This window comes from Oryzias latipes, chromosome 23 (assembly GCF_002234675.1).
Source record: "Oryzias latipes chromosome 23, ASM223467v1".
Taxonomy (NCBI): Eukaryota; Metazoa; Chordata; class Actinopteri; order Beloniformes; family Adrianichthyidae; genus Oryzias; species Oryzias latipes.
Window position 1 is genome coordinate 821,667 of NC_019881.2, and position 27,456 is coordinate 849,122.

General features: G+C 40.7%; 1 protein-coding gene across 1 annotated transcript; it reads left to right on the forward strand.

The window, feature by feature from the left end:
• Positions 1 to 5,375: 5,375 nt before the first annotated feature.
• LOC101166770 (mucin-19-like) lies at positions 5,376 to 26,378 on the forward strand. The gene is made up of 17 exons (XM_023952685.1): positions 5,376 to 5,422; positions 8,748 to 8,984; positions 9,895 to 9,974; positions 11,183 to 11,411; positions 12,252 to 12,381; positions 12,476 to 12,539; positions 16,577 to 16,696; positions 16,799 to 16,919; positions 21,260 to 21,395; positions 21,476 to 21,553; positions 21,651 to 21,720; positions 21,805 to 21,942; positions 22,060 to 22,227; positions 22,385 to 22,494; positions 22,588 to 22,720; positions 26,005 to 26,248; positions 26,333 to 26,378. Exons 1-17 carry the CDS (start codon positions 5,376 to 5,378, stop codon positions 26,376 to 26,378), a joined length of 2,151 nt encoding a protein of 716 aa, XP_023808453.1.
• Positions 26,379 to 27,456: the final 1,078 nt, after the last annotated feature.

Below are 27,456 nucleotides of genomic sequence, written 5' to 3' on the forward strand. Positions count from 1 at the left end.
GGCTCCGTGTGAGACATAATGGGCGCTATTCCTCTCTGTGAGAGCATTTAGTTTCACGCCATGCTGTTTGAAACGTTGAAAAAATTGCACCAGACAAGCGTCATGCAGTGCCATGGTGTGTGTGTGTACAACCACATCATCCAGATAGACGGAGACACCCGAGATACCTGCCAGGATGAGTGACATAATCTGCTGAAAACAGCTTGGAGCCGGGAGAGGGACAACAGGGAGAAAAGCAGATTCTGAACTCTAGCTTCCAGAGGCACACGGTTGAAGAAGTGATCACATGTGGATTTGTTTAAAATGGACAACTTAGCACCTGTATCTAAAAGGAGCGGAATTTGAGCTGTGCCCACACGGCAGGTGCAAAGCTTGAAAGCGGGAAGTGAGCTCTGCACTGAGTTAATAGGAATGGAAGCACCAGAGTGGGCAGGAGAAGAGTGACAACAGCGTGCAAAATGATTCCGCTTGTTGCAATTACGGCAATCGTTTTTTTCGATTAACTGGTCGACAATGAGTCCATCCTCTAATGTCCCAAAATCACAGAGCTTTGCCAGCTCATGTAGTGCTGATAAGAAATGTCAGTCTAACCCGGCTGCTGACAACGCATCCGACGGCAGAAGAGCGCACACTTCCGCACTTTGGCCAGATCCGCGTGGCCCAAAGCCAGCAAATAGTCCTCAAACGACGCCAGCCATCGGTCCCACTGAACCACGGGATCCCCTGGCACTGGTAGGAAAGGCGGCGGTGGAGGCAAAGTGAATTCAGACATCCCCCTTTGCCAAATGTTGTGTCTCCATCAAACAATGATCACGCTGTGTTGCTGCTCAACTAACTTCTTTATTTTTTTCCTAACGCCCCAACATCTTTATCACAACCTTTGCAGGTACTGAGCTTCAGCTCTTAAAGGCGCAGTAACTCACTACTTATGAACGTTGCTTTAACTGCCACCAACATGACGTTCACTTGAGCACTTTCAGACATAACACACGGATGTTTTACTGCACAGTATAATGAATTTGATAAACATTTTGAAGAGATAATCATTTTTGCGTCATTCTTTGCTGAGTTATGTTGTTGAGATCCATTCCCAGGGAAAAGCAATGAAGAAAATTTCAAAACACCATCAGGAAAGAAGTACATTAGAGTAAACTGGCTTGTCAGAATATCTAATGCAATTATTTCCGCACTTCATCTTTGCCAGAACAGTTTCACAGGAAGAAACCAAAGTTTCTTCTCAGCGCTGTTGCCATGGAGAGTCTGAGTAATTCATAACTTTGCTGATGAATGTCTATTAGAGTCTAGAGTTTGATAGTGCCACAATAGCACAAATAGCACCTTTAGGCTTCTTAGGTGTAGAGTGACTCACACACACACATACACACATACACACATACACACATACATACATACATACATATATACATACATACATACATACATACATACATACATACATATATATATACATACATACATACATACATACATACATACATACATATATATATATATATATATACCAATAGATCCATTCATCTTCCTCCGATTATCCTCCTTCCTCCAGGTAGCGGTGGCACCAGTCTAAGCAGAGACGCCCAGACTTCCCTCGCCCCAGTCACTTCCTCCAGCTCCTCTGGGGGGACCCAAGGCATTCACAGGCCAGCCGAGAGACGTAGTCTCTCCAGCGTGTCCTGGGTCTTCCACGGGGCCTCCGCCCAGTGGGACATGCCCGGAACACCTCTCCAGGGGTCATCCGGACTACATTCCCAAGCCACCTCAACTGGCTCCTTTTGATGAGGAGGAGAAGCGGTTCTACTCCGAGCTCTCCGCGAGTGACCGAGCTTCTCATCCTATCTCTAAGGGGGCGCCGAGCCACACTGCAGACGGAGGAAGCTCATTTCAGCCGCTTGTATTCGGGACCTTGTTCTTTCGGTCAGGACCCAGAGCTCATGACCATAAGTGAATATTGGAATGAAGATCAACCTGTAAATTGAGAGCTTTGCTTTTTGGCTGAGTCTCTCTTCACCACGACAGACCGATACAGCGTCTGCATAACTACGGACGCTACTCTGATCTGCCTGTCAATCTCATGCTCCGGTCTTCCCTCACTCGTGAACAAGACCCCAAGGTATTTAAACTCCTCCACCTGGGGCAGGGACACTCCACCCACCGAGAGATGGCAAACTACCTTTCTCCGGTCGAGAACCATGGCCTCAGATTTAGCGGTGCTGACCCTCATCCCAGCCACTTCACACTCGGCCGCAAACGGGCAAAGAGGTCCCGGCTCGATGAAGCTAACAGGACAACATCATCTACAAAAAGCAGAGAGGAAATCCTGTGGTCCCCACACCAGATCCCCTCCGGCCCCTGGCCACACCTAGAAATTCTGTCCATAAAAACTATGAACAGAACCCGTGATAAAGGGCAGCCCTGCTGGAGTCCAACGTGGACCGGGAACAGGTCTGACTTACTGCCGTCTTTTCAGGTCATTGTTTTCATACTGAAAGATTGAACTGAGATAAACATATCATGGTAATAATAGCATGAAATAGAATGATAATTACATAACTCTAACATGGTGTATGTGGGATGGCTAGGTGATATTTTCCGAGGTGAGGCTCGAGGGTGGCAGCATATGCATGTTTGATGTTGCTGTAGCAATTATCCAGAATATTGTTTCCCCTGGTGGGAAAGTCAATAAATTGGTGGAATTTTGGAAGACTTTTCTGGAGATCACAGTGGTTGAAATCTCCTAGGATCACAAATGCAGCACCAGGGTAGGTGTACTCATGCCTGCTGATCATGTTGTGCAGCTCCTGGAGTGCAGCTGCCTCATTAGCTGAGGGGGGAATGTAAACAGTGCAAAGAATGATGCACTGCTCCCTTGGTAGGTACAATGGCCTACACTTAACAGTCAAAAATTCTACATTTTCAGAACAAGACTGAGAAATGACGGTGTTGTCGTTGTTGTTTAATAAAAATCGCGGTCCCCCCGCCGCGTGTTTTACCGCAGTCTGCGGCGTCGCGGTCGGCTCTGTAAACACTGAATCCTGCCGGTGTCATGGCCTCATTGGGGGTCCCTTGTCCGAGCCATGTCTCACAGAGACAAAAACGGAGCAGTCCTAGATGTGTCACTGTGTAGCGAGCCTGCTGATGAGGTCATCCATCGTGTTCGCCAAAGATTGTACGTTGGCGAGGAGAATGATCAGGGAGTTAGGGATGGCCCGTTTGACACGACGCTTCGGCGAGTGTTTCACCTTCATGAAACAGAGTGGTTCGGCACAATGGTTTAGGGCGTGTGTCAAAAAGCGCAGATCATGTGGTTGATGACATATGATGCGCCAAATGCTTCGTTTGGCCAAACCACGGTTCAGATCTCACTTGTGTTTTGAACAGTTGGGCGCGCTATTCTCTAGAAATACGAAATGAATCCCGAACGTTTCTCGACCAGTTCTGTTGTTTCCCCTGTATTGGAATCAGCGTCAGTTCATTGCACTTTACCATGGTTCCTGGTTAAGAAAAAGTACTGTGGCTCAGGATTGTTTCAACTCGGTTACTCCTAATAAGAGAATACACTATGAACGTTATTTATAAGGAAAATACTTGTACCAATATATGATGGTAAGAGGTCACTGTTCTGTGTGGTTTCAAAGCCCTGAATGGATGGTTCCTTTTTCCGGCACAATTACATGAACCCCTATGAAAGCTTCATGGGGCTTCTATTCCCATCCCTATCGGGAGTCTTAGCCTCCTGCGGCTAGCCAGCCGGCGTAGCCTGTGTGCTGTCCCTCCCCGTCTTCCGCACTTCTCGATTCTGGGCCAGGGAGAAGTTAAAGATCTTTGTGAAGGTGGGGGTGAGCTGATGGGCGCACGCCCTGAGCACTTTGCCCGGAACTCCGTCGGGGCCAGCAGCCTTCTTGGGGTTCACTGCTAGGAGCACCCCTACTGACGTCGTGCTCCTGTACAGTGAGTGGGGGTGTGCTGGGAGCGGTGGGGGTTGGGGGTGGGTCCGGCGTGGTGGGGTGGTGTTGGACTGTTTCATGGGGAGGGCATCCTTAGGCCAGGTTGGGATGGTCTTTGTGGTGGGCCTGGTTCGGCGTATGAGGGGGGTGTAGGCTGGGAAGAGCAGAAGGGAAAGGTGGTCTGACTGCCCGAGGTGGGGGAGGGGGGTGGCTCTGTATGCATGTTTGTTGTTAGTGTAAACATGATCCAGAAGGTTCTCCCCCCTTGTAGAACACTTCACATGTTGGTAGAACTTCGGGAGAACAGTCTTTAAGTTGGCCTTATTAAAGTCTCCTGAAACAATGTGAACGCCATCGGGATGAGCCCACTGCTGTTTGTTTATGGCGCTCAGCAGGAGAGAGAGCGCTGTGTTTACGTTGGCGTCCGGCGGGATGTACACAGCCGTGATGATAACAACAGTCAGCTCTCTCAGAAGAAAAAAGGGCCGACATCTAACAGACATGAGCTCCACGTCGGGGGTGCACAGCTGATCGATGATCGTCCCGTTGTTGCACCAGTTTTCGTGCAGTAAAAGAGTCCCCCCCCTCTGCTCTTACCGGAGTCCTTTGTTCTGTCCCCGCGCAGCAGAGTGTGGCGTACGAGTTGCATGCTAGCGTCGGGAATGTCCGGGTGAAGCCAAGTTTCTGTGATGATGAGCGCACAGCAGTTGTTAACATGATAATTTCCGACCAGCTGTAACCTCAAGTTGTCCATTTTGTGAACCAGCGATCTGGCATTTGAGAGGAAAAGGCTCGGTAGAGGTGGCTTGTGTGGTTGTTTCCGTAGTCTTAGCACGACGCCAGACCTGCAGCCTTGCTTCTGCTTCCTCTCCCTCCTCCGCCTGCGTCGTCTGCCAGTACCGACAATAATCCAAGGTGAGCCCGGGGGTCTCGCTATGTAGCTCGGAATGTTGTGCTCATGGTGGAAGTTGCTGGAAACAGCGGCTTGATGTCGGTTTCCAATGTCCAAGAGCGTCTGACGAGTGTATTGGGTGTTAGCAACGCCCAAGAATAAAAATAAAAATGAGAATGTAAAGAAAAGGAATAAAGAAAATATAGAAAAGGAAGCACTGAATGGGGAGCCGAGAGCCACAGCACCTACGCGCGCCGCCATCTTGGCGGACTATATTTGCACTGGGGGACACTCCAGCCACTTTGTACAAAATGTTTGTCAGTTTCTTCTGTTTTCTGCACACAGAAACTTATTGTTGACGCTTGAACAAAAATAGGATGAGGTGGGGGGACAACTGGACCTCCCCATGGGGGTTGCTGGATCTCAGCTAGTGTTGGCAAAGACAAAGATGATTTGAATATCTATTGGTGATGTGGACTGATATATGACGCTGAATGGCAGAGAATGATATATCAGGCATGACGGGTGTCCACAGGAGAAGCAACCTCCGCTCCAGCAGGCTCAGGTGGAGAAATGGGAGCTCCAGTGTGATGTTTCCTGACAGACATCAATCCAATGTGAAGTCTCGGATTTATTGTGGAGGGTGAATCCTCTGAGGTTGCTGAAACGGAGGATGTGGTGCGCGGACCTCAGGACAGATCCAGTCTTAGACTGAGCTCCAGTCAAAGCTTCTGAACAGTTTCCTGAAGTCTGCAGTGTCCTGGGTTGCAGTTGTCACACACTGGAGTGCAGGAAACTCCCCTGGTGGAGCCGCAGTCATCTTTGTCATCACTCATAACAAAAAGGACACTACCTGTGCTACTCCATCATCAAATTTGCTGATGACACCGCTGTGGTCGGGCTCATCTCAGGGGAAGATGAGACTTTCCAGACTGGAAAAGTGGTGCTCAGGAAACAGCCTCCACCTGAACACCACAAAGACTAAAGAAATATAGCATGGAAAATAAGTATTGAACACGTCAACATTTCTCTCAAAAAACATATTTCTAATCGAGCTATTGACATGAAATGTTCACCAGATGTCGGCATCAACCCAAGTAATGCACACATAGAAAGAAATCCAAACATTTATGTCCATAAATGAAGTTATGTGTAATAAAGTGAAATGGCACAGGGAATAAGTATTGAACACACTTACTGAAATTTATTTACTACTTAGTGCAAAAACCTTTGTTGGTGATTCCAGCCTCAAGACACCTCCTGTATGGAGAAACCAGTGGAATACATTGCTCAGGTGTGATTTTGGCCCATTCATCCACACAAACTGCCTTCAAATCTTCAAGGTTCCGGGGGTCTCTTCTGTGAACCCGGATCTTCAGTTCTTTCCAAAGGTTTTCAATTGGATTCAAGTCTGGTGATTGACTGGGCCATTCTAGCAGCTTTATTGTCTTTTTCTTCAACCAGTTGAGTGTTACCTTGGCTGTGTGCTTGGGATCGTTGTCTTGCTGAAAGACCCACCCTCTTTTCATCTTCAGCAGCCTGGCAGATGACAGCAGATTCTGATCAAGAATGTCTTGATACTTTTCTCCAGTCATTATTCCTTCAATGATATGAAGTCTACCAGTACCACATGCTGAAAAACAGCCCCACGCCATGATGCTCCCACCTCCAAACTTGACTGTGGGTATGGTGTTTTGGGGGTGATGTGCGGTGCCATTTTTCCTCCAAACATGTTGTGTCTTATGACATCCGAAGAGTTCAATTTTGGTCTCATCTGACCAGAGTATCTTCTCCCAGAATGCCATGGGTTTATCCAAATGTTGTGTTGCAAACTCCAAACGAGCTTCAACATGCTTCTTCTTCAAAAATGGAGTCTTGCGTGGTGTGCGTGCATGGAGGCCATGGCGGTTGAGTGCATTACTTATTGTTTTCTTTGAAACAACGGTACCTGCTGATTCCAGGTCTTTCTGAAGCTCTCCACGAGTGGTCCTGGGCTGTTGGAGAACCCTTCTGATGATTGTTCTGACTCCTCTGTCTGAAATCTTGCGAGGAGCACCTGGCCGTGGCAGGTTTATGGTAATGCCGTGTTCTTTCCACTTCCGGAGGATGGCCCCAATGGTACTCACTGGAACTTTCAGAAGTTTAGAAATGCGCCTGTAACCAATGCCTTCAGTGTGTTTTGCAACAATAAGGTTGCGTAGGTCTTTGGACAGCTCTTTGCTTTTACCCATCATGCAATGCTTCTTGTCTAACACCTTGCTGGTGAGAAACCTTTTTAAAAGGCATCAATCAGGACTAGAGCTGTGACGGTGTCGGATTTTTCATTACCGCGGTGATGAACCACCAGGGGGCGCGGTGTCGCGGTTAACCGCAGCCCCCCCCCCCCAAAAAAAGAAAATCCCCCGGCGGCCGCATCAGTAATAAATACAATTACAACGTAGTATTCTTTATTATAAAATAACAGTAACAACTAACTACTACCTAACTAATGAACTAGCTATTTATAAAACCCATATAGGTGTTGTGGATTGACTGTGACTGTGTGGGTCAGCGCTGCATGTACGTAGGAGGAAGGTGCGCACATGTGTGTTGGGGGTGCGTGTTGATCCCTCTGCAGCGGACCGTTCTCTAGCTGCACGCGAGCCTTCACCTGTGCTCTTTGGTACACACATCTTCTCAGAATATTAAATATTGCCCAGTAATAAACAGACTGCAGACACTGTCACTTTTCCGGTAGCCATGAAGAACGCGGGGCAGGAGGCTCCGCCTTTGTTTATACAGACACGTAACGTTACGCTGCAAAAAATAGTTGCCAAACAAAACATGTAGTGATATTCATGGAAATCTAACAGTGCGCGTTCATGTTTGGAGTGAAGGTGAACCCTAATAACCCCCCCCCCTCCCTACACACACAAAATCCTCCGGCGGGCGGCCGTGTCGCGCGCCCTTAAGAACGCACGCAGCTTGAAACGGAAATGAATACAATGTAAATTAACGATTAGAACGCAGTAAATTTGTCATATTTCCTCGCGAGATGAAAACTTCTGTTGTAAAATGAGTTTGTGTGCTTCTGAAAGCGCGCTCCAGTGTGTAAAGGGAGCCGCGTGGCACGTGCAGCGCGGAGGCACTGAGAGCTTGCCTATGAGAGAGCGGTGGGAGAGAAGGAGAAAACAGTCTGAAAAAAGAAGGAAAGTCTGAACACAGGACTAGTAGAAAAAGTCAATTATCAGGAAAGATGAATGTGTTTAATGTGTTTATTATAGCTCCATTCACGCACCATATGCAAAACTTAACCAAAAAACAAAACGTGCGGTGATGCGGTGATGCGGTTATCGTCACAGCCCTAATCAGGACTATACCAGCTGATATTACTTTGCACTAATAGGGGGCAGGTTAACCTTCTGAATACTGACAAACTCCAGCTGCTTTCTTGGCTTGCCAGACCTTTTTACCCCTCCTTTTCTTCATGTGTTCAATACTTATTCCCTGTGCCATTTCACTTTATTACACATAACTTCATTAATGGACATAAATGTTTGGATTTCTTTCTATGTGTGCATTACTTGGGTTGATGCCGACATCTGGTGAAAATTTCGTGTCAATAGCTCGATTAGAAATGTTTTTTGAGAGAAATGTTGACATGTTCAATACTTAATTTCCCCGCTGTAATCCTGGATTTCAGGAAGGGGAGAGTGGACCCACCCCCACTATACATAAATGGGGTCAGCGTGGACAGGGCCCACTCCATCCACTACCTGGGTGTGCTTATCACTGAGGAAAACTGAGGTGAAAACACCTCAGCGGCAGTAGAGAAGGCTCAGCAGCACCTCCACTTCCTGAGAAACTCTGGAGTAACAACCTGGAAAGAAGCTGCTGGTGACCTTCTACAGAGCCACCATAGAGAGCCTCCTGACGTCCTGCATCACAGCCTGGTATGCAGGATGCTCAGCCGCAGACAGGAAGGCGCTGCAGAGGGTGATCAACTCAGCCCAGGAAATCACTGACTCCCCCCTGCCCAGCCTAGAGGACATTGCTAGCTCTCGCTACACAAGCATAGCCAAAGAAACTATCGAGGACTCCCACCATCCCAACCACCACCTGTCCCAACTGCTACCGTCAGGCCGACGGTACAGAACACACAGAGCTCGCACCAAAAGAATAAAGAATAGGTTTTCCCCAGAGCTGTCAACGTCCTGAACAAAATGTGAACCTTTTAAAAAAACAAAAACAAAAAGGCAAACAAAAGAAAAACACTGTAACAACTGTATACCAGTTATTTGCAATATTTAACACTCTGGAAGTGCAATAACAGTTATGAGCAATACATGTATGTAGGTTTGTATAAATGTATACATCCATAGTTCCACAGATTTTTTAACATCTATTTTATTCTATTTATGTATTTTACTTTATTTATATTGTTCAAGCAGCTGGAGAGCACCAGGAATTTCATTGTTACAAGCTTCTTGTGTTACAGTGATAATAAGAGGATTTCTGATTCTGAATAACATGTCAGAAACACCAAAAACCCATTTTTTGTGGAGATGGTCTTTAAATAAAAACATAAATTTTTTAAAGGTTTTCATCTTCCAGGCTTTTTATGTTTTCTGTTTTATTTTATTGTACATTTTAGAAATGTTTTTCTGCAATTCTCATCAGAACTCTAGATGTGATTCTTTCCAGATAAATCAAAGGAGGAACATCAGATGAAGGCTCGTGTTTCAAATTCTACATTAACAGTTAATTGTCTTTCATAGTATTTGTACAGCCATGTGTGTATTTCTCTACTGTGACGTTTATTTAAAGTCCTCTGTTGTTCTTTTCTGCATTTCTTCAAAACGTAACATGATCATCAGGATGTGTCTACAGGAAACCAGAAAACCAGGATTTGGTTGTTTTTATAATTCTGTATGACTTTCTTTGGAAGGAGCAAGAAGTAAACAAATGGGTGCATCTATGTACACAGGGTGGTGACCTGCGTGATGCTTTGCATATATAAGTGGATCGGTGGGTCTCTCTGTACGTTTGGGGTTTGAGCTGCGTGGTCGCAGCACGAACATCTGGAAACATGACATCCCGGCGCCGCGTACTGGCAGTCTGCTTGTTCTTTGTCTCAGGTAATATAAACGCATTAAAACTCTTACTTTGAAATTATATACATATTTTATTGTAGTTCATTTAATGTCGTTTACCATAAAATGCTGATTTTTTTGTAATTGTGATGCTGTTATTCAAAGATCTTTTAATTTTTTGTTGTACCCAGTTGAGACATATTTTAAACTCTAACCCTAATCTAGTGTCATATATGTAATAATGACGTTTCTATAATTTTACTCATTTTAAATGTATTTATCCATTAAGGTAACAACTATCTTTGTTTTCACTTTTTTTAGTAATTGGGACAGGGGAGTCTATGGGAGCCACTCCTTCTAAAAAATGTAAGTATGGGAAAATACTCTCATTATCACATATATCATAGTAGGACATAAATACAGAGAAAGTATCATGTAAGTACCCAGTAGATACAACAAAAGTACCATGTTAATATCACTAAAATACTCCTTAAGCACTGTATTGTAAAATGAGATTGAGATTTTATTTTCATGACCAATTCCAGTTTTCATTACAAAAGTACATGAAAAATCTTTCGAACACTTTGCAAAAAGTCCTTCTGATCCCCCTTTTAATGTGTTTTGAATAGGGGTGTACTGATAATTTTAACAACATTTTTGGATGACGATATGATTTCAGTCAATATTGGTTCATTTGGTTGACCTGGTCTGATCCGATTCACTGATCTAAACTGATCCAGAGGATCTTTAGCCAAAAGTCAAGCAGTGTGACTCAGAGAGGAACGGAACTGCAGCGGAACTTTTCCAGATTCCTTGAATGTCTTGAAGGTTGTTTGTAGGTTATAGTAAAATAAACCTATAGTGCCTCAATCCAAATGATATTTTCTAATATTTGTAATCAATGTATTTTATTTTGAAACATTTTTATTATGGTAAAGGTCAATTTGATTGACAATTTGCAGATGGATCTGATTGATCATAGCAATATAAATCGTATAGATTGTTACTCATCTAGTTTTGGATATAAGTACATCGTCTCTACTGTGTTTTCTTAAACTTAACGGAACAGATTATTCAAATATGAATAATATTAGGGATGACGCTACACACATAGGAAAATAGTGCATTAACATCAAATGATGTGGTAGTTCATTTCCAGCTATACAGAAATTTATTTTAACTGTTCATCTTTTTTTATCTGCTACATTTTTGAGCGAGGAAAGATATTTACATCCTGTTTCCTCTGTGATCAGACACCTGCAAGACCTTTGGCAGTGGAGTTTTCCAGAACTTCAATGGCAGCGCTTACTACATGCGTTCCTCCTGCCGCTACTACCTGACCCACTTCACTCACGACAACTTTGAATGCAGCATCATCGTACAGCGGGACAAAGATTCTTTGTTAATGTCTCGGGTTGAGATTATAATCAACGGACTTATAACAGTTCTGGAGGCCAAGAGCATCACGGTGAAATCTGAAAGGTTTGATATTCCTGCCTAACCTGCTGTGTTTACACATTTATTGGACAATTTGTCATCACTAACAAATTTTAATGATAAACCTAATAGATAAATTGAATATTAAAATACTTTAATGAGAAGTAAATGAAAAGTTGAATAGAATCATTGATTGTTTTAAGTAGCTTTTATTGTTTTACTTAAAGCTCATTTAATGGGGTTTCACCTAAAGACCCACTCCAATGAAAATGGTGTTTTTGGTGTTTTTAACGTGTTCCTTGTGTCATTTCTTGATGTCGGGGGAGATATACAAAGAAAATAAAGCTTCAAATTGCCTTTCTGAGATTGTTGGTTTATCAAATCGGGAACCAGGAGCAGGAAAAATAAAAAAGTAGCTCCCTGCTCTGCTCCATTCTGATGTGACTAGATCCATACAGGATCTAGACTAGGTTGGGGTTGTGGGGGGGCTATAAGCTAGCAGAAGAGGGTGTAAACACAAGGATGTTGGGTAGTGGGGCGGACCCACTCCATGCCAATGGTCCCACCCACAACTCAGAGGCAAATCTCTAATGAACTCCTCCTGCTCTGCAGAAACTATGTCCTAGAAATAGACTCAGGTTTTTTTTTAATATTGTCTATGAACGTCATAATCACAAATAAAAGAACCCTGGGAACGCTTTTACAATAGATCAAAAGATGATTGGAGTGGGACTAGCATCAAAAGGCATCAAAGGGTTGAAGCTATGGCATGCTGCATTCATCATAGAAAACCTTATTTTATGCATTTAGACGGTTGATGAAGAAGTATGAAGATTTGAGATCACTTAAAGATGAAATCCCAGCACTTTTTTTCTCTTTCTGCAGTATTTCTCTGCCTTATGACCAAACTTATCTGCAAATATTCGATTACGGTGTCTACAAAAGACTGATGAGCAAGTTGATTCCTCTCACTGTCACTTGGAACAACGTCACTGGAGGAATTGAGACTCTTTGGGTATGAAGTTCCAGAGGCAGCACCTGTCAAAATAAAAGCACCAATAGATGTGAATTATATGTAAATATATTTCTCTTAATTGTTTTACTTTAAGGTGGAGTTGGAGCAAGAACTTAAACCTGACACAACAGGACTGTGCAGCAGTAATGGAAGCCAAGGTATTTCAAACAGAAAAAATATGGCTTTGACATTTCAAAATGAAATAACAACCCAGCTTTAAAATATTTTTCATGAAATTTGATTCTTATTGTATTCAATAATAATAATAATAATAATGGATTAGATTTATCTGTACTTTTCAAGACACCCAAAGTGCTTACAGTGTGTCCATTATTCATTCATACTTGGTGATGGTAGCTACTGTTGTAGCCACAGCTGCCCTGGGGCAGACTGACAGAGGCGTGGCTGCCAGTTGGCGCCTACGGCCCCTCTGACCATCACCGGGACATTCATACACATTCACACACCAGTGGAGCCACACTGGAGGCAAGGAGGGTGAAGTGAAGTTAATTATGAAATCATAAATAGTCAAAATAACCTGCCTTTTTAATTTGCTAAAAAAAAGCTAAAAAAACACAATATAATATAATATAATATAATATAATATAATATAATATAATATAATATAATAAAGTATAATAAACCGGTTTATAGTGAGTGTGAACTAATAATATATAAGGTTGGTGTCTCTGTCAAGCTGTTATTAATAAATCAAATTACAATGTTTTGTATTAAATAAAAACAAAAATTGAGCTATTACTTTTAATAATACCGTTTCAAAACATATGACTTTTACAAACTAATTTTATTAGTGTCAGATAAATGCATCTAGACATTAAAGAAAAACACAATTATAAACAACAAACCACAACAAGAATCAAGTTTCTCATGCACGAGGGAGAAGAAGCCAGTGTGACAGATAACAACCAACACGCTGCTCTTCTCAAAGGTCTGCCTCTCCTCGTGATGCTTTTATTAAGAACACAAGAAGGAGGTAACATTTTCAAGACAATGAGGAAAAGTTCATTAGGGGGTGTCGTATAATGACCCATTTGGTTGGATTCTAACTTCAAACAGTATCCCTTATCAGCTCAGGACAGTGTGTCGTAAACCCCTCATCCTGGGTGGGAGATGAGAAGCAGATGAACAAACACACAACTGTTTTCAGAAGAGGTAAAAAGGTCAATCTGAGTTAACATTTAAAGACACGTTTAAACAAATACATTTAAACAATGATAATAATAAAACAATTTCCTTCACAATTAGTATATAGAGAAACTTTAATTGTTGAAAAAAATTAAAAAGTAAAGCCGCAAGTGGCATTGTATGGCCCGCAGACGCAACCCGTCTTCCACGCCCACCTCTACGCACCACCACTGCCCTCACCGCCCTCACCACCCACCTTTGATCAAGGCTAGTCAAAGCTACATTTGCTAATTATGCTAACTATGCTAATATGGCCAAAAGTGCTAGCATTGCAATTAGCATCATCAACTCTCTCAGAAAAACACATTGCTCCATTGGTGAGAGCTATACATCATAAGTTAGTAAAAAAAACACTTTTTTCAAAATGGCGGCTTTTCTGTTCATTTTATCTAAGTTTACGTTTGAATCCGTTGGTAAAGGTGTTTTTATAGATGATTCAAGATGCCGGTCAAAGGTCGATAAAACTCCAGAGGTGATTGTAGACTTACACTAGGGACATGCGAGTAAAATTTTGTGAAAATCGCTCGGAAAAAAGTTCATTTTTCCATACTGTGTAAAAACGTGAAAATCACAAAATCGCAGATTTTGGCACAAAATGGCCGCCAAACCATTGGTCATGTCGCCATCACGTAATGATTTCAAAACTTTGTTTGTATATACCAGACAAAGTTATCTGGGTTTCGTTAGCCAATTCTTTAAAAAAAAATCAGATTTTTTTTGGCCGAGTCAGCACTTTCTTTTGCAATAGTTTTTGTTTACCACGCCCACATTCCTTTATCGATTTTGTCGTATGTGACATCGTTTTGTTCAGTGTGGGCCAGGGAATCGCATATTTAATTTTCATTTACATTCCGATAAAAAATGTGCAAGCTAGCTAAAATCGCAACAGTTGCGAATTCGCCACGTGAACGCCATTCAAAATCTACAACTTCTAATTCCAACATTTTGTCCACAGTAGCTTACCATTATTGCCCAAGAAGTTTCAAAAAGATTGATAAAAATCCCTAGGACGAGTTTCTTTTGTATCTGGTAATAAAGGTGCTTTTTAAAAAAAAATTCAGGATGAACGCCTCTTCCCGAGGTCAAAGGTCAACGAAACTTCTTTGGTAGTTGTAGAATCAAACTGGTGGCATGTGTGTCCGATTTCGTGAAAATCGCTCAAACAAAAGTGTCGTTTTCCTATATTGTCAAAAAACATAAAAATCGCCATTTCTCTGAATTTGCCACAAAATGGCCGGCAAGCGGTAGGTCGTGTGGCCATCCCATAATGATTTCAAATGTTCTTTGGCATATCTCCAGCTCTAATTTGAAAAACATTTTTTTGGCCCCATAGGCGATTTTCGGCCCATTCATTTTTTTGTTGGGGACGCTCGCCGTGATGTCATCATCTTCGTGGGAGGGGAGGGGGGGGGGGGGGTGACGTTCTCTTTGCCGAAAATTAATTTTCAATTTATCCTAGGTGTGTGCCACTGTTGGTGAGTTTTCAGCTATGTGGCGGGGGTCAAATCTTCGCTCAAATGCGCGATAAGAAAGCGGAATAATAATGAAACGAAGCAGAAACAATATAGAAGTTTTTGCAGTCAGGTGGCCTATGTATTTCAATGCGGCCTGTCTTTTACTATAGGCTGGGCATGTCTTTTTGGCTTTAAACCCTTCTTTCGAGGTTTTTTTTGTGTTTTTGTCGTCATTTTTGCGACTACAATTTTGTCGTTTGTGCGGGGGTGTTGTGCGTGTGTGTGTGAATTTTTGTTGCGTTACACAATTGTCGTGTCGTTTTGTGCTTTGGCCGACTTTTGACCCCATTTTTTGGCGTTTTGACGCGTTTTTTTGACGTTTTGGACCTTTTTGAGTGTTCGACCCTCGTAGCAGTTACAATATGGTCCAGACTGCAAGGACCAAAAATTTGTTTCTACGAAAGAAACATCGAATTAAGAAACAAAATGCAGTTCTCGTTATGTGATTTAATAGCAGATAATGTATATTTGGATTTGGAAATAGTTTATTTCAAACAAACAACAGAAATATCTATGCAGAGATTTATCAAACTTTTAGTCATAAAATTGATTGAAAAATATTCATACATAAATAATTCAACTATTACTTTTAATCATATTAGCTCTTTTTCATAGAGTAGGTTCGTCAAAAGTATTTAAATATAAAGTTATTTAATAAATTGTAAATGGAAGAGCAATTTTCTCAAGGTCTTTCCGATATATTAGTTTCAAAACATGTAAATTGGATGCACATTCACATTATTCTAAACTTGTGATGAATTTGTTCAAATGTTGATTATTGACAGTGTTTTGTCTTTAATTCAGTGAATCTAGTGGAGAAGCTTCGTGTTTCTCCTGATAATGTTTGTGAAACTCCAGATGATTATAAGGGCACCGATCAAGTAAGTTCATTCTTACTCATAAAATATAAATATATTAAAAGCACCTTTTCTTGTCCTTCAGTTTCTCTGTTTTGTGTAAATTTATCCCAAATAGAAATTTCTTCTCAAAATTAAAAGTATTTGAATGAATTCAGTGTTTTTTCCAGATCAAACCCTAGAGAATCCTGAACAGGTCTCGCTTGTCTTCTGCACAATTTGTAATTGAAGTTTTAAATTCTTTTCTTAACTCCATTTGCAGAATTGCAGTACATTTCTATCACCTGCTACTGAATGCCTTAAAGAGAAATGGAAACCATATGAAGATATCTGTTCAAAGAACAACTACAAAGCAAGCAAGGAGGTCAAATGCAGCTTTTTTAATGAGATCGCTCTGCAGTGTAAAGACAAGCCTTATTTCACTAAATCCAAACTCTGTGGTGGGTGATCTTTTAGAAATATATATTTTTTGTAGATTTATTGTAGTTACAATTTCAATAGTTTTGGCTGTAATGTCATTTTTTATTTTTATTTTATTTGTTTATTATCTTTTTTGTATATTTAAATTTAGATTCTTGAAACTTTCACCAAACTACTTTTTCTTTGTGGGTCATGTAGAGAAACCCACCTGTCCCGGGGAACTGAAATTTAACGAAACGGGTTCTCCTTTTGCACCAAGCTGTTCCAACCCAAACCCGTCCTCCAGTGAGACGGTCCAAACCTGCGTCTGTAGAGACGGTAAGCCGTGAAAAGCTGTAGAATTCATCATTTCACCGCCAAATTTGGTATTTGACAATTCCAAATTCTAGTTTGTGAGTGTTTTTCCAAACTCTTTTGCAGGAAAAGTGCGTAATGATCGTGTAAATGCATCACAATGCGTGAGGAGGTCCGACTGCCCGTGTGTGTTTGCTGGGAAGATTTACCAACCTGGGACTAGCCGAAACACGAGGTGTCAGTCTTGGTAAGGGAACGGCACATTTGCTTTTGGTTTTCAAAGTAAATATTCTCCTCCAATTTCCATTTATACCAAACTCTAGCTTTAAACATTCTAGTTTTGCTTTTAGAGACTTTATTCATGGTCAAAGTGAGATGTGGAAACAAACTGCTATCCCAATATCTATGGTCTTAGATTCATATACTGAATATCAAATCTAAAACTAAGCCAGTCTTTTGAAAATACAAAGAACTATTAAATTTCAACCATGTTCATTTTAGCTGACTTTAGGTATTCCATTACTTCAGCCTCAGCAGTTTAACGCAGTTTGTAACCAGTGAACACTGGTGTGACGTCACAGATGATCGTTGTGGCGTGAGAAAATATTATTTTTCACTGGTCTAAAAACATTTCCCATCACCAGAATAAAAGCTCCGTGTTCATCATAAAAGACCCAGATTTCACACTGAGTAGTTTACAAACAGCTTTGTGGAGTTCTTCCATATAAATACTCAGCACCTCTATTTCTATTTAACTTTAAATTAAATATTTAGCTAGTAAATGCAGCATTTGTAGATACATTGATTAAAAGGTGACAATATGCATTTAAAAATGAAACCTGTTTTTTGTCCTAAAACAGACTAAAGAATCAAAAATATTGCTGGTAATATTTGACTCTGTCACTTCAGAAACGCCGCCCCATACGGTGCGCTGTCCAAATGTCCGTCTCTTTCTGTCCAAGTTGCAAACATGGTTGACTGTTGTTGTAAATTGCGAATGTGGCCAAAGTGTAGAACTGTTGGGATTTAAAGGTACTGTGAATAAGCTAATGTTGCTAATGTGTAGTGGTGTTGGACTTTTATTACGTCTTACTAACAAGTTTAGATTAGATTCGATGACTTTATTTATCCCATGATGGGGAAATTCACGTATCTGTGGCAGCATAAACAACATTCATAAATAATAGCAAAAAAAGGACATCAAAAATGACATTCTCATTGTAAATAAATACAGCTACGTTTGATCAGCTACGTCCCTAGGTTGGGACTTAGCGTAGTATCAGTTTTCTTAGAGGTATCGCAATGTTTGTGTTGCAACAAGGTTAGAGTAACAGGTAGAGTTATTGTAAATTTGCTAACATGGCTAACGTGTAGCGTGACACAAATAAACTTCTAGAGTTACTGTGAACACAGTTAAAGTCTGACTGACTGATGGATTTATCTGTGACTCTTTTGATTTACTTAATGCGCCTTATATTTCAGTGGAGAGTGTAGTGCAGAAAACACAATAATAATAGGTTGTAGTTAAATATATATTTCAAATACAATTAGCTACAATAACCATTTATACCAAATTAGTCTTTTCCGATTTCTTCAGCTATGTGTCAGACTGCATTTGAACAAATTCTGTTTGGTTTGAGAACAAATCAAGAAAAATGTTGATGTTTTGAAAAGTGGGAGCACTTGTTGAAATGTGTCTAGAAAAGTAAATGCCAGGAAACTGTAGTTTTTTTCCCTTTTACTTTTTCTACTTGGTTCCAGCTCGTAGACCTATTTCTAATCTCCCATTCATGTCCAGAATTTTAAATAAAGTTGAACAACTTACAACTGCTCTAGACAGTCATGTCATTTTTGATCAGTTTCAATCAGGTTTAACCGGAGCTCACTCAACTGAAACAGACCTTCTCAGAGTCACTAATGACATCTGGATGCAGGAAAATGCTCTGTGTTACTGCTACTGGACTTGACCGCAGCCTTTGACACTGCTGACTAAAACCAGAAATGCTTTTTCATTTTCAAAATGAAGCTGCATTTTTTGACTCAAAAATAAAATGAAAAAGCAATCCACCAAAATGCTTTTTCTTTTCCTTCCTCAACACAGCTTATTCTGTCACTTAATTAAAATGATAAAGAAAATGGTATTTGACATTTCATGTTCAAGACGTTCTCTGGTAAATGTGTAGCATAACTCATTTAGAAATAGCAGGTCCCTGAGGTCATGTGACCAGTGTCTGCTGTTTGTTAAAGACTAACAGTGACAGAGTCTTTGCAGCAGTGGCTCCATCGCTCTGGTACTGCCTTCCTCTCAGACTCTGATCTGCAGACTCTGTGTTTTCTTTTAAAAAGCAGCTAAAAACCTATCTTTTTAAAATTGCTTTTCTGAACTCTTTTTTATATTCTGTGTTTTACTGCGAAGCACTTTGTGATTTTTATCTTGACAGGTGCAATACAAATAAAGTTTATTATTATTATTATTATTATTACCATTTCAGTCAATCCTACCTGGGGGGTATTCCAGGAAGCATGTTTAAACTAGCCTGACTTTAAGCCTGAACTCTGGCTGAAATCCGCCTGAACTCGCTTACTCTGGGTATGTCGGTTCCAAAAGACCGGATATGAGTTAACGTAATTACGCTCCACTTGGTAACCCTGGGTTAATGCTCGTGCACGGAAGGTACATAAAGACATTCTCAATAGATCGCCGATTTCCGGAGTCACCATGGAAACGCATGGAGAACCAAAGAGAGCGCAATACTTTAGTGAGACGGAGTCTGAGATTTTAATGACGGCGTATGAAGATTATACATCCTTAAAAAAAGTAACACGGCTGCATCAGCAAAAGAAAGAGTTTCTGCTTGTAGTAGAAGAACAGACAAAGTAAACGCACGAGTTTCTGATCTTATTTCTATTTTCCTTGTGACGCATATATATATAACTTATCCAATTTTGCCACCTTAAATGAATTACTTCTATTGGTAACAAATAATTGAGTTAAATTTAATCAACCTAATTTCTGTCGTCTATAAAACTCAATAATTGTTTATACACCTCAAATTTATGTATTTATCAAACTAAATGTCATATTACTCCAATTCAATTAATATTTTTTCCATCTTAATTAATTATATTTCTTGATCTCTCATATGTCTAAGTATGAGCCGGCAGATATACTCATTTTTATAACAATAAAAAGGACGGGGAAAAAATGCAGGTTGCGCTCAAATTCATTAAAGCATTGTCCATCTTTAACAGTACCCTAATGATCAGTAGGGGTAATATAAACTCATCATCCTCTCCTTCACTCTCACTCATGGTGCAGAGACATAAGCACAGTAGGACAAGATAACTCAGCAAAACACGGCAAAACACAGTAAAACAACTAAACAACTAAACACATTTGGTCAAAAAGCCACACTTAAACCAAAATCCGTCCAGACAGGCAAAGGAAATGGTATCCCACAATCCCTTGCGGTGCCGATCTAACAGCAGCACCAAAGTTACACCTACTTAATTGAATTAATTTGAATGAAAGTAAAGATTTTTATTTATCTTAACTGAAGCAAATAATTAAGTTAGATCAAAGTGAAAAAGTTTCTCTTTCGAACATCCATGTGGTCTTATCATCCTCTCATGGTGGAAAAAGTATTATCTGAGCTTCTTCATCCACTAAGTCATCTTCAAGTGGACACAACATGCTGCTTCATCTCTCTGTAAAATAACTAACCTTCAACTAAACCTGCTCCCGACCAGGTTATGTTCAGAGCATGAGTTGCTATGGCAACTTGACCTACCATGAAACATAGCTCAATTTCTGGAACCGAAAACTGAGGTTATCAACTTCCTTAGCCTCAAACTTACCGTGGGAGCTAGCATAACCTGCTTCCTGGAATACCCCCCAGATCACCAGCATTCTTTTTAGTTGCACAATGTGGTTTATGTAGGATTTCTTCCCTTTCAAGCAACATTTGCAACGCCCTCATCAACAGGTCTTTAGATGACCAATGTCCTCAAAAGTCCATGTAAACGTTCATACACGCCTGTTTCGGGCTTCCAAATCCAAGACTCGCGTTTACACGTAGCTACGTTAGTTTTTATGAGTGTTTTCAGGCCATACGTACAGAACAGATTGGTCATTGAATGCGCATTAAAAGTTTGACCAATCAGGAACTTGGATGATGTCCTTCCTTATTCACAGAAGTACTAACTGTATGAAAATCCTGGAGGAGAATATTTTAACTGTGGTTTGTGTCTGGCCGGAATTAAATGACCCCAAGTCGTTCTATTCATCTGAATAGAGCTGTAACAGAAAAAACCTGCTGCAAGATTTGCTAGATATACGCTCCTTTGACAGTTTGCACCAAACACGTCTTCCAACAGTAGGTGGCAGACATGCGCTACATAAGAAGAAGAAGCCCCTCCCTGCCTGTCCAGTGTGAACTCCATAGGCTAAATGTGTATTCAATAAAGCATGTTTAGGACATTCTTGACCGCGTGTCACACACCTGGTGTGTCTTTAGTTTTAGGATTTCCGATGTGAAACCAAACCAAAGACATTTACGTTTTTCCTCTGATGTTTTCTGTCCTCAGCTCTTGTAACGGTGGGAATTGGGTATGCTCAGCAAACATCTGCCCTCCAAAGTGCACCGTTGAAGGACAGTTTGTTGAGACATTTGATGGAAAGCCCTACACACTGCCTAAAAGATGCAGATATGTAGTCTCAAAGGTAAAATAATGCAACTATTTACATTTATTGTCATAATTCAGTTTCTCATGTTTTCCTAAACTTTCCTTGACCAAATGCAGGGCTCCAACTGGACAATAAAAGCTGACTTTTCAGCTTCAGAAATAGAAGTGACCAAAGTTGTAATAGAACTTTTCGAGGTACCGAAACGTTTCCAAGTTGACAAAAAAAATAAGTGAAAAAACTGTCAGTTTTCTAAAAACATATAATCGGTGTTAATATATTTAAAATTTGCAGGAAACATATACATTTGAAGACAAAAAAGTTAAATTGAAGGAAAAGGAGATTACAGAGTTCCATAAATCTGGTAAAAAATATATTAAAACTCTGCATTTTTTTAACCTGTAACATTTTACGTATCAATAAACCGCATAAATCTTTCTTCTACCAGATCAAGCTCTGGTTTTCTGGCAGTCCTCGATGTTTGTTCTTGTCCAAACATCTTTTGATATGAAGATTCAGGTTCAGATGTCTCCTATAATGCAGCTATACATCACTTTGCCTGGAAACAACATTGAAACTCTGTCAGGTAGGCCAACATCATCCTAAATAATCCAAGATACCAACATCATCACAAGAATAAGAGAGTATACATGTTCCATGATATGACTCCTTTAAATATTTCTAATATGAAAACTCTCTGCAGGTCTTTGCGGCAACGGCAACAACGACACAACAGACGATTTCACTTCGAGCAACAACATTAGAGAGAGCTCATCTGGGCCTTTTGCTTTGTCTTGGGCTTATGGTCTAACGGGAGGTTCTCAGTGCACCACAGAGGACATACCTACTGTCTGTGTGAACTCCGCTGCTGGTAATAACCAGCTTTTATTAACACCTGCTAAAATACTGAATATTTTTATAAAACATGGAGAATTTTAAAGACATCATATAATTTCTGTTCCAGTCCAGCTTTGCTATGAGAAAAGAATGATTCAGACTAAAAGGGTTTTCCAAATAACTTTATTGTCTTTTGATGTTTTTTGCAGAAATATTTGCAGCTGACAGATGTGCTGCATTAATTAATAATAAAGTATTTGCTGAATGCCATAGCTACATCTCACCTGAAGCGTATCGAGCAGTAAGAACGTTTACACGTACCAACCAAACAGTTGATATGAATGGTATTTAAATATGTAGCATAAATTCATCTTTTCTGAACTGCTGTTTCCAGGATTGCATAAAAACAACCTGTACATGCGGCAGCAACAAGGAGGATTGTGTGTGCACGGCTCTGGGAAACTACGCTAAAGCCTGCACTGGTCTGGGTATTAAACTTGGAGATTGGAGGTCATCGACCAACTGCAGTAGGTTCACATTTTAGTAAATATGCTGCTTTGACAATAATCACAAGAGATGAGTCACACTGCTAATGCTAATGCTAATATTTTGTAAGTCTGCTTTTCAAATGTTCTGACATTTCAATGCCAACTACGTGCTCTTCATGAAGATTAAGTTGATTTTATTTTATGTTTACCCTACATTTATGCGCACAAAGCCCATCAAGACGACTGTTCTTGTGATTTTAAGCTATAAATAAAACTAGATTTAAATGAATTAAATAAAAAACAATAGTAAAACAAATTTGTCATTATAGACTATTGCATTGTTTGCATTTTCTATTTCATGAAAAACGAAAAAAATTAAAAAATATTGAAAAAAAGGCTTAGGGATCCATTTTTATGTAATTAAAAGACCTTGTTTGCCTCAGTAAGGGACAGAAAATTATTTTTGTGTGCAATGAGCTGATATCATACCGTTGGACTGTGTTAGGGTTATGTAATTATCATTTGCTTACACGCTATTATCACCATGATATGATTGTCTAAGTTCTATCTTTCAGTAAGAAAACAATGACCTGAAAAGTTCTGATTATACAAGAATATGATTTTGCTGTACTGCTTGATTGAATGACCAACTTTCATGTTATCAACCCCTGGCCACCAATAAAACCAGACTGGATACACTGGAAGGCAGAACTCCTCTGTCACAGACCGATTCTCCTTCTGCAGAGGTCTAGCAAAAGTTCTCATCTCCTGTGTGGTTCTTCTCTTTATTAAGAAAAAATCACAACCCTGACAGACTGTACATGACAACTGGACTGAGTGACCCCGCCCCCCTTGCACTCCAAGAAGCCAAAACTCCATAAACCTCTACTGAGAAATAAACAGCTGTTACTCAGTCATTTAATAAGTCAGAACAACCATTCTTGCTCTGAAACCTTCCTTAATATTTTTGCTAGTCCTGCTTTTTTTGGATTAATTAGTTAGAGAAAGTTATTCACGTTATGAACTGGCCAATAGCTCAATAAAAGTATGCGGTTTCATGTTGAATGTTCAGAAAGTTTAATTAACAGATTTCGCATAGCCTGCCTCAGAGTAGTAGGGGTGTAGGCTTCCAACTTGCTCACTCATCATTGGCTGGAGTGGTTGCCATAACAATGTTGAGTCAGACCGACTAGAATCCATAACTACTTATGACGTTGTCCGGATCGAATATGGAAGCATCCATGTTGCAAAAAAATGGCGACTGAATTGACTTTATTTCATTGGAGCAATTTTCTGTGAGTGACATTCACTCAGTCCAGTTCTTATATACAGTCAATGTACTGACACTAAGATGGATCCAAGGATCTGAACCTTAGTTTTAAGGACTAAGTCACAAGGAGTGAGAACTACATAGTTCTAGATCTTCTCTCAGAACACATTTGAGTAGGAAGTTAGTCCTGTCTTCTCTAATTTTATGTCCTTCTGGTAACGACTGTAGCTTTAAGGACTCGGGTTGAAAAGTCTTCTCTTTTTGACATTTCCTTTAGCTCCCACCTTGCCTTCTGTCATTTTCTGCACGCTGTTTGGTATTGCAAGTAAATTCCTATGCCCACATGCATGTCCAAAGTCTGGCCTGTTGGCCAAATGCAGCCCATGATCAAATTTCTAAGGGTCTACAGCAGGGGTCGGGAACCTTTTTGGCTAAGAGAGCCATAAACGCCACATATTTTTAAATGTAATTTCGAAAGAGCCACAATAATGTAGCGTCCCTTTCCCACACTGAGGCACGGAGACTTAACCTCTTTTAAGGTTCTTTATTCTGGTTACTGTAGACCACAACAAACGCCGTACAATTAATTCAGCAACTCCTGAATCTTTCCTGTCGACACGAGACGAGAGAGAGCGCTTCTCCCAACTTTATATTCCCCCCTCCCGCTCCAGCCCTCCCATTTTCCTCATTCGGCCCATAGCTGAACCCCATTGGTCCAAACTACCTAACAACAGGCTGAGCGACAGAACTGAGGGCCAATCAGATCTCTGCATGATGCGTTCAATGAACTCCAGAACTTTTAACGCGGCCCAACAGCCACCCAACTCAGTCCGCGACAATATGTTTAAAACTAAATATACAAGTGAATGTGTGCATTTGATGTAATTTCAACATTTTTAAAGTACAATAAGTCTGTGGATTATTTTGAATAACATTGTTATGCTGTTGCTGATAAATGATGAGTATTTCTCGTGGTCGCTTTGCTGATGGTCTAGTCTGGTTGATACGTGGTGAGTTTCTGCTTCGTGCAGGCGTTGAGAATTTAAACGTGATCGTAGGTCTGAATGTTCTGTAGATGTGAGACAGACTGATCACATGCAGACCTGGAGTCAAACACACACTCACACACTGCAGTGAGTGACGGGCAGCGGGTTTTAGGTTATTACAATCCCTGCGCGATTCACCTGCTGCCTGTCCCCCCAACCCCTCACCCCCACCCCCTGCTTTCTCCCTCACACATCCCGTCCCCGCATCTGCGCGCTCTTTCTCAGAGACAGGAGCGCGCACTTTTAGGCACGGCAATTCACAGGTTTCCAGCTGGTACAAACTCTGTGAAATTATAGATAATAGTAAACTGATAGTGCTGGCGCAGATTTTTCTCTCCAAGCACCGCTACTATTGTGCGCCTCTGGCATCGCATCGCGCCCGAGAAGAACTGGACTAATGATAAAAAAAAGTATAATTAAAGATTTGTCTGCGAGCCACATGTGACCATCAAAAGAGCCATATATGGCTCGCGAGCCATAGGTTCCCGACCCCTGGTCTACAGGTTTCTTTCATGAAATGAATAATATGTGCCCCCCAGCCCTTTCTCAATACTGTGGGTGTAATTTCTTGATTATGGTTGGCTGAACCACATTTTCATATTTACCATAAAGAGGCAGTAAGACATGCTATCTACAACAAGCTAACTGGGAATGAACAGTTCAAAAAATTAACAAATTGGGATTTCAGCATAATTGTATTTAAATGTGTTTATTCTATAGAAATAAATTAAAAGTATGCCACTGAAATAACACGTTAATTGAATAGTTCTCTTAAATTGGATGTTATTAAAATAGTTAAAAGAAATGTTGGTCAGCACACATTCCAATCTCACCAAATCTGGGCCTCTTTGCAGAAGGTTTGGACTCCCCTGGTCTGTGTTATAAGCCTGGCTCATTTGGACTCAACCTTTGAAAATACATTAGAAAGTGTGATTTGGATAAACCCAACATTGTTCATTGATATGTCATGACTGTTGTTTAATGTGATTCCCATTTGTCTGTCAAAGCCATCAGCTGTCAGACGAACCAAGTGTTCTCGTACAACAACGTGATCTGCAACAGTACCTGCAGCTCCCTGTCTGGCAATGACCCCCGCTGTGAAGTCAAGGACGATCCAGTGGAGGGATGCGGCTGTCCAGAGGGGACACACCTGGGTGACACAAACGTCTGCATCTCAAAAGCTGAATGTCCGTGTCATTACCTTGGCGGTACAACTCCACCAGGACAAAAAGTTATTGACGGTCTGCTATGGTACGTTTGACAGGAATGTGTCTCTCAGGCAAAGGAAAATATTGGAGTATCTGCTTCATAACCTGTTTTCTGTTTTGTTACAAGCAATTGTGAAAATGGTGAATTGGAGTGCAGCAAAGATTGTGGTTAGTAGATTCTTTTGTGTATTATTCAACCTTTTTAGACTGAAATTTGAATAAAACTTTTAAAAATGTTTATAAAACTGTTTTAAGTGTTTTTTAAGAATAACATAAGAACTCTACTGATCTCTGTCAGGATGCACTAAGGGGAAAGTCTGCTATCACTGCTCACAAGGCTGGATGAGCACCGCTCAGAAAACATGTGAAAGTCTCCTCAAGGCAGTTGTAAGTGAAATGCAGTTTTGACATTTTTTAATAAGCTGTTCTATTGTTTTACTGTCTGGTCATTTCTAGATATTAACAGGTTTTTAACACAGTTTTTACAGAATTTGTGTCCTGTTCTAGTTTTACTTTTTTTTTGACAGGTCGACTTGCGATTAGTATTTACTAGGGATGTCCCTGTAAATGTGGATCTGTCTAATTTCTAAAATACACACTTAAACTGTAGAGTCAGAGCTTATAGTTGACGCGCCTTCTTTAATGAACTTCCACAGTCCAAGTTCTTTGTTTTGAATGTTTAATTCCCAAGAAAGTTGTTACAAAAATGTAAATACAAAAAACATATAAACAAAAGAACTTTAAAGTAAGGTCAAAAACTAGTGCGCTCTCCAGCTTCGCTAACGGACCAACAAACCCTCCTCACCTACGTCATACCTCCTCAGCCAATAGAACAGCTGGGCTTCAAAGTTGACCTACATTTCAGCACAAACATCTTAGAACGTTTAAAATGGCTCTAAGGCCGCATTTACACTGCAGGTCTTTATGTCCAAATCCGATTTTCTGACTATATCCGATTTTTTTGATGACCCGCTTACATCATCTTTCAAAAGTGACCCGTATCCGATTTTTGCATTTACACTACACAATGCTGAAACCATCAAACGTGGACGTACTGCAGACTACGTAACGTAGCAGCATTTCCGCCTCCCGCGGACCTGAGCACTGACCGCACGGAGTTATAAAAATGATGGTCAAGCGGGCCCTTAATAATAATCATAACAGTAATAAATGCACATTTAGAAGATACGTGTTGGTCCAAACAGCAAACGTTAAGCATGGTGAAACCCTCCCCTTTTTGTTGTGTTTCTT

What these genes read in the sequence shown, in the direction of transcription:
- LOC101166770 (XM_023952685.1), top strand. Translation starts at nt 5,376, where the DNA reads ATGACGGGTGTCCACAGGAGAAGCAACCTCCGCTCCAGCAGGCTCAG. An exon ending in CAGCAGTAATGGAAGCCAAG is followed by an intron (nt 12,540 to 16,576) that starts GTATTTCAAACA and finishes TGGGTCATGTAG; the next exon opens with AGAAACCCACCTGTCCCGGG. An exon ending in CTGTGTGAACTCCGCTGCTG is followed by an intron (nt 22,228 to 22,384) that starts GTAATAACCAGC and finishes AACTTTATTGTC; the next exon opens with TTTTGATGTTTTTTGCAGAA.